A 12,651-nucleotide genomic window follows, 5' to 3' on the forward strand; every position below is an offset into this window, starting at 1 on the left:
GGTATTTACCGATATTTAAAACATTGAGCTTAGGTGTTCTTTATTTCTTAATATTAACAAGATTTGTATTTTAGAATATTCGGGATTGTAATAGTGTTTTATGACTTTATAGTTTCTTAATAAACTTTCAAATTATATTGAATGTGTTTGACTAATAAATTTACAATTGAAAATTTATATGGTTGACACTATTATGAAACAAAATGCATTTGATTAAAGTTTCATAGACAATTAGACACTATTATGAAACAAACAAAAACAAGATTTTTAAGCCCTTATATTTTCTGTCGTACGAGGGAATAAAAAAGGAATCTTTAACGGAGAATAACAATAGTAGGAAAACAAAAAAGTATTTATAAATAGGATAGATTTTGTTGTTTGGTGGAAACAGATGATAAATATAAAAAAAACAAAATTTTAAAATATAATTAAACTTAATACATACAACATCATTCAAACAAACAAAATTTCTTCCAATGCTTGCCCCATTTCTCTACAATTTTCGGAGAATGAAGAAAATGAAATTGATTCTCACTTCTTCGATCTCTTTCTCATTCTCCATCGTAACTAAACACGGGAAGTCTTTCTCATTCATTTTCTTTTCTTCCCATTTCATTGTACTAAGCACCCCCTTAAGCACTTTAAACATACTAGCACACAACACAATGGAGATATAGTGGTGACGAGACTTGTGCTAATGCTGGTGGCTATTAGTGGCGCTGACAACGCTGACGACATGATTGATGTAAATGTAAATGATGTAACTGTGGTAGTAAAACTAAAATATTAAAAGTTTAAGGTATAATTTAATAAGATAAAGTTTTATGGTGTAAATTTGTTTATTAAAGACAAATCAATTTTTTTTTTTTAAATTCTCTCAAGCGCGAGGTTCATTAAGGACATTGGGTCATTCGTCTCATTTTCTCGAAACATTTTTAAAAATTGGAGAAGAACTTTTATAAAGTAATATAAATAAACCTCATTTATCATAATCATATTGATTAGTCTCATTTTTTTTATTTATCTATATGGTTGGTTATCTACTAAAAAGTTATTCCAGTAGAACAAATCGAATAATATCAATAGTATTTGATTATAGTAAAACTAATATACAATGATTTATAGGTTTTAAGTACATACTTAGATATATTGATTGCACTAAAATTTTTATGATACATAATTTTTAGTTAAAAGAAATTAATTTGTATATATATATATATATACGTATATACATATTTTTGAACAGTAGATTTGGGCTCAGCGGCATGTATATATATACTCAACTTCAATTTCAGAGGAAACCCATGCTGGGAAAACCAAGACCGTACTGTCTCAGACTTCACCATATATCAATCTATCTATTAATGATTATTAGTTTAATATTTATTTTATTTAAATCATGATCTTAATTATATTTATGTTTATATAATTACCTACTATAATAAAGGAGTACCATGTGAACAATGTTTTTTTGTCTTTACATGCAGTTTTAATATAAATAATAAAATTATCAATTATAATAACAAAAGTGGATTTGGTAGAGTGGTTGGTCTTTAATTCTTTATGGCTTAAGGAATGAGGGTTACGGGTTCAAGCCTTCCCCCTTTTTTTTAATAATATCATTTTAGCCCCTGTTTTTTTGGTTTTTACTTTTCAGTCCTTCTTGTTTCTCTTTTATTATTTTAACCACCTAACTTTATATGATTTGTGTTTTTTTTTAATCTTTTGTAACATTTTTTTTAATACCTTTATCACATTTAACATTTTTTTTATAACTTTTTAAAATGCTATATATTTTGTTGTTTACTATTTTTTTTCTTTTTTTAAAAAATTTTTGTTGCGCTGTATTTCTTTTGTACTCTTCTTTTAAACATTTCGTTTTTATACCTTTTTCACATGTAATATTTGTTTTTTTATATAACTTATTCATTTAGTTTTCATATTTCTTTTTGTTTTTTTGTTTTTTTTTTTATTTTTTGGTTTAGTATATTCCTTTTGTAATTTTTTTAAATTGCGTTTCAATATTTTTTGTCTCCCATAAATTTGTGATTTTTGTAACCCCACCCATAAACGCAAACGTTTTCAAAAACTTACGCCGCCCAAAAATTCCTAGTTAGGACATATATATAGAAAATTTATAGGTTGTGGTAATTATTCTTGATTTATTTATAATACTTTATAAAAATTCTAACTCTTTTACATTTATGAAAATTGTTTTTTTAAAAAAATGAAACATTGGGTATGACTCAATTATCCTTACTGAGACCTTTTTTAAGAATGCCTTATAAGAAGTTATCCAATTTGCCTTTAGTAAATTAATTATCCTCTAAACCTTTATTTTATGAATTCACACTCTAAAATCTTTATCTTCCAAAATATTTTCACTACCATTTCTACATCAATTACATTTACTTCAACCTACACTACTCGACGTCGTAACCGTCACTAATAGTCGTCGCCATCGCCAACAGTCACTACCGTCGTATTGTGCGGCTACCGTGCTTGTTATATAAAATTTATTATGTTACACGACAACACAGTGCAAATCAAAATACGTCAGACGTTATAACGAGGGGATTCAAGGGAGGGTGTCGAGAGGTTTATCCTAGAATCGGACAAGGAAGACGCGAGCATGCATGTAGGTCCCAAAATGCTAGTTTCCGTTACAAACCTAAAAAAAAGAAATGCTTTTTCTAGTTTTTTGTATATTAAAATTTTTTTAACGACTACTAGTAGCCTTATTTTGTTGCTTTTTAAAAAAGAAAGACATGTTTTTGCCTATAAAACCTAACCATCCCACAACACTTCACGAAATTTAATAAACTTCTCTCTGAATCTTTATACAATCCTATCATTTCAATACTTTCATTAAACCATGTCATTCACAATCACAAATAGCTTTTTAGCGGGATTAGACGATTCACATGCCATTGGATGGGGTAAAAAACTATAATCAGGAAGAGACGTTAGACGATGATTTGTGAAGCTGGTAACAAATGAGAATAGGATGAAAATTAGGACTTATAGGCAATGGATGTTTTTAGAGATATGTTTAGAGACGAAAAAAAAAAGATATGACGATAATGGGGCTAGAAAAATACAGTATGATATTTTTCTACTTCCATTAACAAATAGGCCTTAGTAGGTGAATTAAAATCGGAATGAGTTTGACTAAATTTTTTTCATTTTGGTTCAATTGTATATTATAATGCCTTTTTTTCCTTTTGTTTGGCTAATGAAATATTGATATTATTTTGGTTCAATTTCAAATATTATTTTTCCGAAATAATAATAATAACAACAATTAGAGGTAAGTTGATTCATAAGTACATCAACTATGTTTTAGATTTCGAAGAAGAAATATATATTTGAATGACATTAAAACGAAGATAGTTTGAGGCTTAAAAACTTACACTTAATAAGGATTAAGAAAATTCAAATATACGTATGAAGAAACATAACAATTAACAATTGAGATGAAATGTTGATCTTTGAATACGTACCCTCCGCTATGATTTTGGCCTAATAAACAAGTATGAGATTGCTAGTCGAGCTAGTTTAGTCGCTCGACGAGTTCATTTGACCATAAAATGACAATTTATATCATGCAGCCACTTAGCATATTAGATACAAAATACAGAATGCGTAAAAACACAATGAATAAAAGTGGACGGATAGAATAGGCTAGAATATTGGTTGAGAATTGTAAGAACACTTAGTGAGATATCTTGGTGAAATGCAAGGTGAATGATTACCATAGGTAGGTGAAATACCTTTTTGAAGATTGGGTAGGTTGGTTCTTTTTCTTTTATACTCTAATAATTTTTTGTTTATTTTGATTTGGTAGTTGTTTATTTTGTTGGGCATTGAATTAATTAAAAAGGTATGGTCTAAAATGGTAAGTGGTTAAGTGAAAAGGAAAAGAAAGATGGTGCTTATGTGGTAAGGAATTTTTTAAAAACCGGTATTTTAATCATACCGGTATGGAAAAATTTCCGGTATAATCGGAATTACCGGAAATACCGGCCGGTACGACTATTTCATTTCATTTTATTATTATTTTACAAAATTTGTTACAATTTAATGGAAATAGTCAAAAAAAAATATAAAAAATAATTATAATTAACTCAAAAATAATATTAAAAAAGTATTTCATAACAAAATATAAGGTTTAAAGTTCACAAATAACAAAAGCTAACACTAAAGTATCATAAAATAAATATTTAAAAAAATTTCAAAAAAAATATATAAAATGAAAGTACCAGAAATACTAGAATGGTAATACCGGAAAATACCGGCCGGTATGAAATAGTGAAAATACCAGGATTAAAATACCATAGTACCCTCAAATACCAATAATACCGATAATACTGGCCAATATATACCGGTATTTAAAACATTGGTAGTAAGAAAATTTATAGAGAAAAAGAATGAACTGTTGAAAAAAGTCTAGGTGATAGACATGTGGATCATAGATAGGTGTTGAAAATATATAAGGTTTTGCCCTTTTTTTATATACGAGAGATAGTGTCTGTGCGTTGCGGCGGTGAGATGGTGGGGGTGATAGGTCAAGTCATAGAGTATGATAGCCAAATGTCTTAGCCGTATGGGCTCCGCCCTCGGATTTAAAAATTCGTCGAAAGTATAATGAATGACATCTCTAATGAAAGAGCATGAAATTTTAAGAACACCCATACAATTTTTATAATATATCGATAAACGGTTTTTGAGATAAAAGATTTTAAATGAACTAGAGAAATAAAATGATTTATGGAGGAGAGAGAAAAAATGAGTGGTTGAGATTTGAGAAGAGAGAGAAAAATGAATGGTTGAGATTTAAGAGTATTATAGGTATATTAGGTAGAAATGTTTATATTAGTGAATAAAAAAGAGAAGTAATTTAGATAATTCAATTACTTAATTGAGATTTGAAAAAAGAGCAAAATATTTTATAAGATAGTATTAGATAAAGATTTTGCCCTTTCTTTTATATAAAAAAACAACTGTAAATATTACACTGTTCTAATTGTGTACAAACTTATCAAGCAAGACTAGCACTCAACAAGCGAAATTCTAGAACAAGAATCCAAGATGTTGGCTTGTAACCAGTCACCTCTACGTATTCGCGTGAGCATCATTGCATCAAGTCCTTAACAACGATTTATGGAATTAAACAATCATAGACTAGTTTGTGAAACTTTAGATTGGTTGATTAGACCAAACATGACTCGTAGTTGCAAAATTCATTACAAACTAACACATTGTTAATAATTAAAAAGATATTCCGATTAAACTTGTAAAAATGCGAGATTATACATAGAATATAAAAAAGTTGATTAAGTCATGAACAATATATATAAATCATTTATTAATATGTATATTAAAAACAAAGGTACGGAAATACGTGTAAAGAATAATAACGGGTCATTTTATTTGTTTGGGCCCATTTCCATTTTCTTAATGGGCTAACTTCATTTTATTTTGGACCCATCTTATATTCTTAATTTTGGGTTTGACAAATTATGTTTTGATCTTTTAAATTGCTTCTAATTTGTTTACAAAGATTACTTATTTTTAATTGCATATTATTATTTTTTAACTTTGTAACATTTTTAAGATTATCTCATGTTATTACAAGTGAATTATTACATAGTATATATACAAATAACAGTAGGGTGTATGTTTTGAATATATACACCTAACCATCTCCGAAAAATTTGTTTGCAATACTTATTAGTTTCAATGTTTTTTCGGTTGATGTTTTATTATTATGGATTATTTTTGTTTCACTTTCTATTTTCAATGATTTGAGAAGTTAGCTTTAATTATGTTTGTATTTTTATTTTAAAGATTCTACTTTTATACTTATTATCTTTTAAAATTTATATAATATATTAATCTGTAATAAAATTTTACTGTCGATTTTTTCTAATTAATAATTGCTTACTCATTAAAAAATCAAATATCAACTCAGGTTTTGAGATATATAATGTTTCCAAAAGCATGTAATATTTTTTATACAGTACAGAACACAATAAATATAATGTCTCCCGGGGCAACGCCCGGGTAACGTATCTCGTTTATCTTATAACTAAAGGAGGAACTTATTTTACATTTATCATCGATCATCTTACATTCCTAAAACTATTTTTCCCTTCTCTCTCCTATCATTTAGCTTAGTCTTTTTGTAAATTCGTTTCTCCTTCTCTTTTTCCTTTTGTTTAACTTAATAAAAACTATTATAAACCAATTACCTGAACTAAATCTATAACAATTATATATTGGCAAAAACTATTTTCTTTATAGTTTAATTATTTTCTTTCTTTTTTATTGGCAAAACATTATGAATATTATTTTTGCAAAAAAGTTTATAAAACACATATTTTGAAACTAACCGTCATCGGATGTGGCTGAAAAGAATACATAGAAAACACATTGGCAAGGATATTGGATAAACGAGAGTTTTTTGTACGGATAGGAACAAAATTCAACCCAATGATGCAACTAGGAACTTTACTCAAAACTTTTGCAAAACAAAGAAGTCCGGTGTCTAAGACACCGAACGTGGCCACTTACATTGAAGTCCGGTGTTGTAGACACCGAACTTGCCCAATATATTTGTAAATCTGAAATTGAAGTTCAAGGACCACCAACAAATTTATTCCACGTGGGCAAATTCGGTGTCTACAACACCGGACTTCAATGTACGTGGCCAAGTTCGGTGTCTTAGACACCGGACTTCCTAGTTTTACAAATATATAGGTCTTGTTCCTAGTTACACCAACAGAGGGAGTTTTTGTCCCATCCGTACAAATTTTTCGATAAACGATTATAGATATCTTTCTGCCTAGAGTAAGTCTCATAGTCTTTAATTTCAAGTTTTCTAGCTCCTTCCCAACTGGATTGGTTTTCAAGATAAAATTAAATATGATAAAGTTTTACTAATCTCTTCTTATTCTACTCATAAGAACCAGTACAGACACTCTCGTCCCTAACCTCTGCCTCTAACCAAAGTCATATGTCTTGGGTCTCTATCTAAAGTTTCGGGTTTTGGGCTTCTTATTCGTACGCTATTTGGATCCATTCCCCTTGACTTCCGCACCACTTAACCAAGGGAAAAAAAAAAAAAAAACCCGACACAACCCACTGACAAGCCGCTGCCAATGGTTTTAAAAAAGACGAGGCCCATTTTTATTGTCGATGCAGAGCAGCATAAACAGATTGTGTATGTCCATCTTCTAGTTCATGTAGCTTTGAACTTGTTTGGTCTATTAGCATTTGCATCTTATCATAACTAAACTTACAACCTCACAGAATACCCAAAAGTAATACTAGAAAAAGTCTCAAACATTCATATAAGTCCATTGAAACCAATAATGCATACATTTCAGACAAATCATATGGGAAAATTAACCTGAGTCTCTTTCAATAATAGTCCATAGAATCAGGCCCCATATCTTACAATATTTTGCTAAAATCCAATTAATGCAGCCTAACTTATTATGAACACAATGACAGAAAGTATCAAATCAATCACATGAATCAGCTTCCTTTGAAATCATTTGTTCTGGTTGTAAAATAATAAGAAAATAATATGTGCATATCATAGTCTTTTCCGAAAACTAATTAATGACACAAATCAGTTTTCTTTTGCTATCTTGTCTTCATGCTGCAACACATATCTTATCTCAATACAAATAGTATACAACTACATATAGTATATACTATTGAAGTGTCTTATGTAAGAGCAATTGAGCTACGTACAGTTTTTTAATCCATGTCGCACATTCTTCTGCAGAAGTCTAACTAACGCAATCTGACTCGTTGTTGCAAATTTACGATGACCAAAAATATCACGCACTAAAGTACTCATATGTTGTGTTTATATTAACTTTCGTAAATATTAGTAACAAGAATGTGAATCAATTCAGGTGCCCTGCCCAAGACTAAAACTGAGTGACTTTTGATAAATATGTTCATTTATAAACGTGATGTTGAACAAAACCAACAAATCTTATAAAACTAATCAAAACATAAAGAATACCAAGAACAGGATGCCTGAAACCTTGTTCTATTAACTAAGTTTTCTCGGTTGTATGAGTCGTACGTGTACAAATCTGCCTCATCAGCCGGTTTCCTTGTTTTAAATCCGAGAATGTACAACCTCAGTTGAGATAGTATTCTAGTCTAAGACAAATTACCTAATCCTACATGTGCTAATTGAGCTTAAGTTTGAACCCCAGACCTTTTGTGAAGCAAAGCTTTCTGATCACTTCTCTTTGGACCATTAGACGAAGTCACAAAGACCTCATTGGCTTCTCTATTGTTATTAGTAGCTTATATTGAGAAGTACACTCAGATAAGGCTCAAGATAACTATAAATGAACATGACCTGGTACACGGTATTAAATTAATTAGCATTGTAAATTTAAACTAGTAACGAAAAAAAATTGAATTCAGAGTCCATGACGAAGAAGATTTTTGTAGAGCGTTCTTGAGTGCAGCCTGTAACTCCGTACAAATTATAACTTATGTCATGATCTATATATACGAACTTTTTGGCTAGGCTACGTTGCTTACATATTCTATATGGGTAACGACTTATGAAATCCTCTTATCTGGAAGCCGTATATGAGAGCTCATTTCACTCACATAAAAAGATGTGGATTGGATCCAATCCTCCATTTTGTACTAAGAAGCATGACCTCTCATTTTTTACTGCTAATTATCCCGACATTCATACTAGCAAAGATAAGTTATATATACCTAATCATGAGGTTGAGTAAGGTCTTTTTTATGGCTTTGCAATTGTGAACCACATCTAATTATTATATAGTGATATACTCATATTACTAGCACTAATTAAACAAGCAATTCAACAGCCATGAAATATTCTGTTCTAGCTATAGTTCTAATGCTCTCGTTTACAGCATCTACCAATCTCCCTTCCCCCTACGAAACCTACACTCTCATTAATGCTACCGGGAACTTAGCAAAGCCAGGTTGCGAAAGCAGATGTGGTGACTTAATCGTTCCCTACCCTTTCGGTATTGGCCTAAACTCAAACTGTTCTATAGGCCATGGTTTTGACATTCACTGCAACACTTCTTTAGACCCTCCAAGAGCCTCTTTGACAGAATCAGATTATGTCTCCATAAGACTGATATCTGATTCTACACTGCGGACATCCAATTTGGTGGCTAGCACATGCTATAATCATAAAAATTCAACTGATTCATATGGTATCTTGGCAAAGTTTGCAAGTTGTCCCTACACCTTTTCGCAAGCTAATAAGTTCACGGTCATTGGTTGCTACGATTATGCTTGGCTGAACTCAGGAACAGAGTCTAGAAACGTGTCAACAGGTTGTATGGCGTTTTGCACAGAACCGGACGATGCTTTAAGTAAGGAGTGTCCGGGAAATGGTTGTTGTCAGTCTCCAATACCCAAAGACATGAGTTACTACGAAACCCAGATTGATTCCTTGCAAGGCCCGGATGAGATGAATTCTTCCAAACGTTGTGCATATGCATTTGTCGGTGACGAGAAAGAATTCAAGTTCAATGATGAAAGGGATTTAAAAAACCATGATTCCTTTGTCAGTAGGATTGAAGCTACCGTGCCAGTAGTTCTAGATTGGGCTATTGGTAATGTGAGTTGTGTAGAAGCCGAAAGATCATATGATTACGCCTGCCGGTCTAATAGCAAATGTGTTAACTCTACAAGGAAATCCGGTGGTTACCTCTGTTTATGTAAAGAAGGCTATAGAGGAAATCCTTACCTGTTGCCTGGCTGCCAAGGTACAATCTAAGTTAATACCATACCATATATGTTGTCCCTAATTAAGTTTTTTTGTTTTCCAAGGAGCAAAAACTTACATTACAAAATAAAACTCCCTGCAGCCAAAAATTAGATACATGCACTGATTTATGTTAACCAAGAGCTAAAAAGATATGTCAACACAAGTTAAAATTAACTACGGACCAAAAATGAGGGGGGTGTCTATCAGGCTATCTAAGATTTTGGCGGCCCCCTGCAGAAATCATAAAGGGTTTAAGGCGTAAATATTGGCAGCAAAATTTATAGTTTGTACAGTTTTGTATCCTTTTACGCTATAAAGAGTTGTATGATGTATATATAATGTTAAGTTGCTAATAATAATCTTTTTCATGTCTAGATATCAATGAGTGTAAAGAGCCGGAAATATATCCATGTCATGGAATTTGTGCTAATACTGACGGGAACTACACGTGCAAATGTAAGAAGGGGTATTCTGGTGACGCCAAAACTAGATATGGTTGTCACAATAAACCATTCCAAACTCTCATAGTCACTTTAGGTAAGTGAACATATATATATGGAGTAGTTCTTTGATCTTTAACAACATGTGAAGATATATGTGAAACACACACAAACTCACAAACAAACTCTTGTTTGCCAAGGAATTTTACACATTATGTTGGTAAAAGGGTAAAACTAACTGAAAGCTTCGTAGCTGGCAGTTGAAACTGTAGCTGGTAGTTGAAACTATTAGTTAGTACAGCTTATTTTTAGAGCTAGAAACCAAACTTTTGTTTTTATAGAGATGTTTAGAAAAGTAGTCTGAGCTTGAGCTGGAATTGGAGCCGGAGCCGGAGCCGAAACTTTAGAATATAAAATGACATAACACGTCACACTAGTATAATACTCGTATAATAGAAATCATTTAAAAATATCTATGTATGTTAACATATAACCTCAAGCTAGTTTTATAAACTGTTCAAAGTAGCTTATTTTTTCATGAACTTAATTGATAGATAAGATCTACACAAAGTACCAACCGAACAAATTAGAAGCTCAAATATTTCTAAAAATAAGCTCAGGCTAAAATAAGTTCCTTTTAACTAAGCTCTTAATTGCCAAACATACCCTATACCTAATTTTGATGAACTTAAACTGATACTCACTCTGTTCAAACTCAAATACCCACCTTAGTTTGGGTTACGTTGTCTCAAATTTAATTCATATATATATAAAAAAAGGTAGATTATTTAATTCTAATCTAACTGCAAAGGTAGAATTGTCATTTGGTGGGAAATGGATGTTCAAACAAATATAGCTTAAGATAATACATATTATATGCCAAACTAATCACAATAATTAATTCCATGTTAATGTTCTACATCTAGTCAAACTTGATGTTGCTACATAAAATTTTCAATTCTAAATTCTAAACATGTTAATGTGTCATAGGTACGGCGTTAGTATTGCTCACAATATTGATTGCATTAGTAGTGTCGTACCTCATAGCCAAGAAGAGAAAGTTAATGAAACAGAGAGAAAAGTTTTTTGAGCAAAATGGAGGCACACTATTAAAAGAGAAACTAAAAACCAAGGGTGGCGTGGTTGTGGGTTCCATGACCATATTTTGTGTTGAAGATTTAGAAAAAGCGACTAATAATTTTGCCGAAAGTAAGATTCTTGGCAGAGGAGGTAATGGTACTGTGTACAAGGGAACTCTACCAGACAAGCGTGTTGTGGCAATCAAGAAGTCCCAAGGCTTTGATCAAGAACAACGGGAGCAATTCATAAACGAAATGGTGATTCTTACACAGATTAATCACCAAAATGTGGTGCAGCTTTTGGGATGTTGTTTGGAAACTGATGTCCCATTACTAGTTTATGAATTTGTCTCTAATGACACTCTTTATTATCACATACATGAAAAAAATGGTGGTTTGGGGAGATTGTCATGGGATCATCGTCTAAGGATAGCACATGAATCAGCTAGTGCACTAGCTTATCTTCATACCGATACTAGAATGGCGATCATACATAGAGATGTGAAGTCTACTAATATACTATTGGATGGAAATTACACAGCCAAAATTGCAGATTTTGGTGCCTCAAGGTTAGTCCCTTTGGGTCATGATCAAGTCACTACTCTAGTTCAAGGGACATTTGGATACTTGGATCCTGAATATTTTCATTCGGGTCATTTAACAGATAAGAGTGATGTTTACAGTTTTGGGGTAGTTCTTGCAGAACTCTTAACAGGAAAAAAACCTCTGTGTGTGGAAAGATTTTTAGAGGATAGAAATCTTGCAACGCATTTTGTGAAGGCGAGGAAGGAAAATCGGCTGGCTGAGATTGTTGATCTTCAAGTGATAAAAGAGGCAACTGTTGAGCAGCTAAAAGCAGCATGTGATTTGGCATGTAGATGCCTTAGACAAGTAGGAGCAAACAGACCTAGCATGAAAGAAGTGACTTTGAAGCTTGACACTTTGAGAAAGCTTGGCAATCATCCTTTCGTAAGTGAAGAGAACCACGACGATACGAGTAGTTTATTGATGGAAATGGAATCAACGACTACGTATACTTTTCCTACCATGGGTAACACAGATAGTGATGCTTTTGGAGGCAAATCCAAGCCACACCACCGGGATGCCCCACATAGTGCTCCAGTTATAAAGAACTGACTAAGATTACGAACCGAATTCTGCATGAAAGTTTACATATTATAATTGGGTTATCAAACCATTTGTATCATTGCTTGTCTGTGTATAATTATATGTTTTCAAGTGTAAGATTTCTATTTTTCTTGTGACTTTGTACTTGCATATTATGTTCAATGCATTATGTTTTTTGAAATAAGTATTTTTATATATGCTG

At 31.7% G+C, this 12,651-nt stretch overlaps 1 protein-coding gene across 2 annotated transcripts; it reads left to right on the plus strand.

The window, feature by feature from the left end:
* The first annotated feature begins 8,808 nt into the window (after nucleotides 1–8,808).
* Nucleotides 8,809–12,630, plus strand: LOC122607561 (putative wall-associated receptor kinase-like 16). Of its 2 annotated transcripts, XM_043780565.1 has the most exons (3): nucleotides 8,809–9,800; nucleotides 10,178–10,339; nucleotides 11,233–12,630. In XM_043780565.1, the coding sequence occupies exons 1-3, from the start codon at nucleotides 8,885–8,887 to the stop codon at nucleotides 12,456–12,458; spliced, it is 2,304 nt and encodes a 767-aa protein (XP_043636500.1). In that variant the 5' UTR covers nucleotides 8,809–8,884; the 3' UTR covers nucleotides 12,459–12,630. The 2 variants fall into 2 exon arrangements, with proteins under 2 accessions (XP_043636500.1, XP_043636501.1); XM_043780566.1 differs by lacking the exon at nucleotides 10,178–10,339 and having other exon boundaries at nucleotides 8,810–9,800.
* Nucleotides 12,631–12,651: the final 21 nt, after the last annotated feature.

Source organism: Erigeron canadensis, chromosome 7 (assembly GCF_010389155.1).
Source record: "Erigeron canadensis isolate Cc75 chromosome 7, C_canadensis_v1, whole genome shotgun sequence".
NCBI classification, from domain to species: domain Eukaryota; kingdom Viridiplantae; phylum Streptophyta; class Magnoliopsida; order Asterales; family Asteraceae; genus Erigeron; species Erigeron canadensis.

Excerpts from the sequence above, each read along its gene's own strand:
- LOC122607561 (XM_043780565.1), top strand. The coding sequence starts at position 8,885 with ATGAAATATTCTGTTCTAGCTATAGTTCTAATGCTCTCGTTTACAGCA. Across the intron at positions 9,801-10,177 it reads CCTGTTGCCTGGCTGCCAAG|ATATCAATGAGTGTAAAGAG; the intron begins GTACAATCTAAG and ends TTTCATGTCTAG. Across the intron at positions 10,340-11,232 it reads AACTCTCATAGTCACTTTAG|GTACGGCGTTAGTATTGCTC; the intron begins GTAAGTGAACAT and ends AATGTGTCATAG.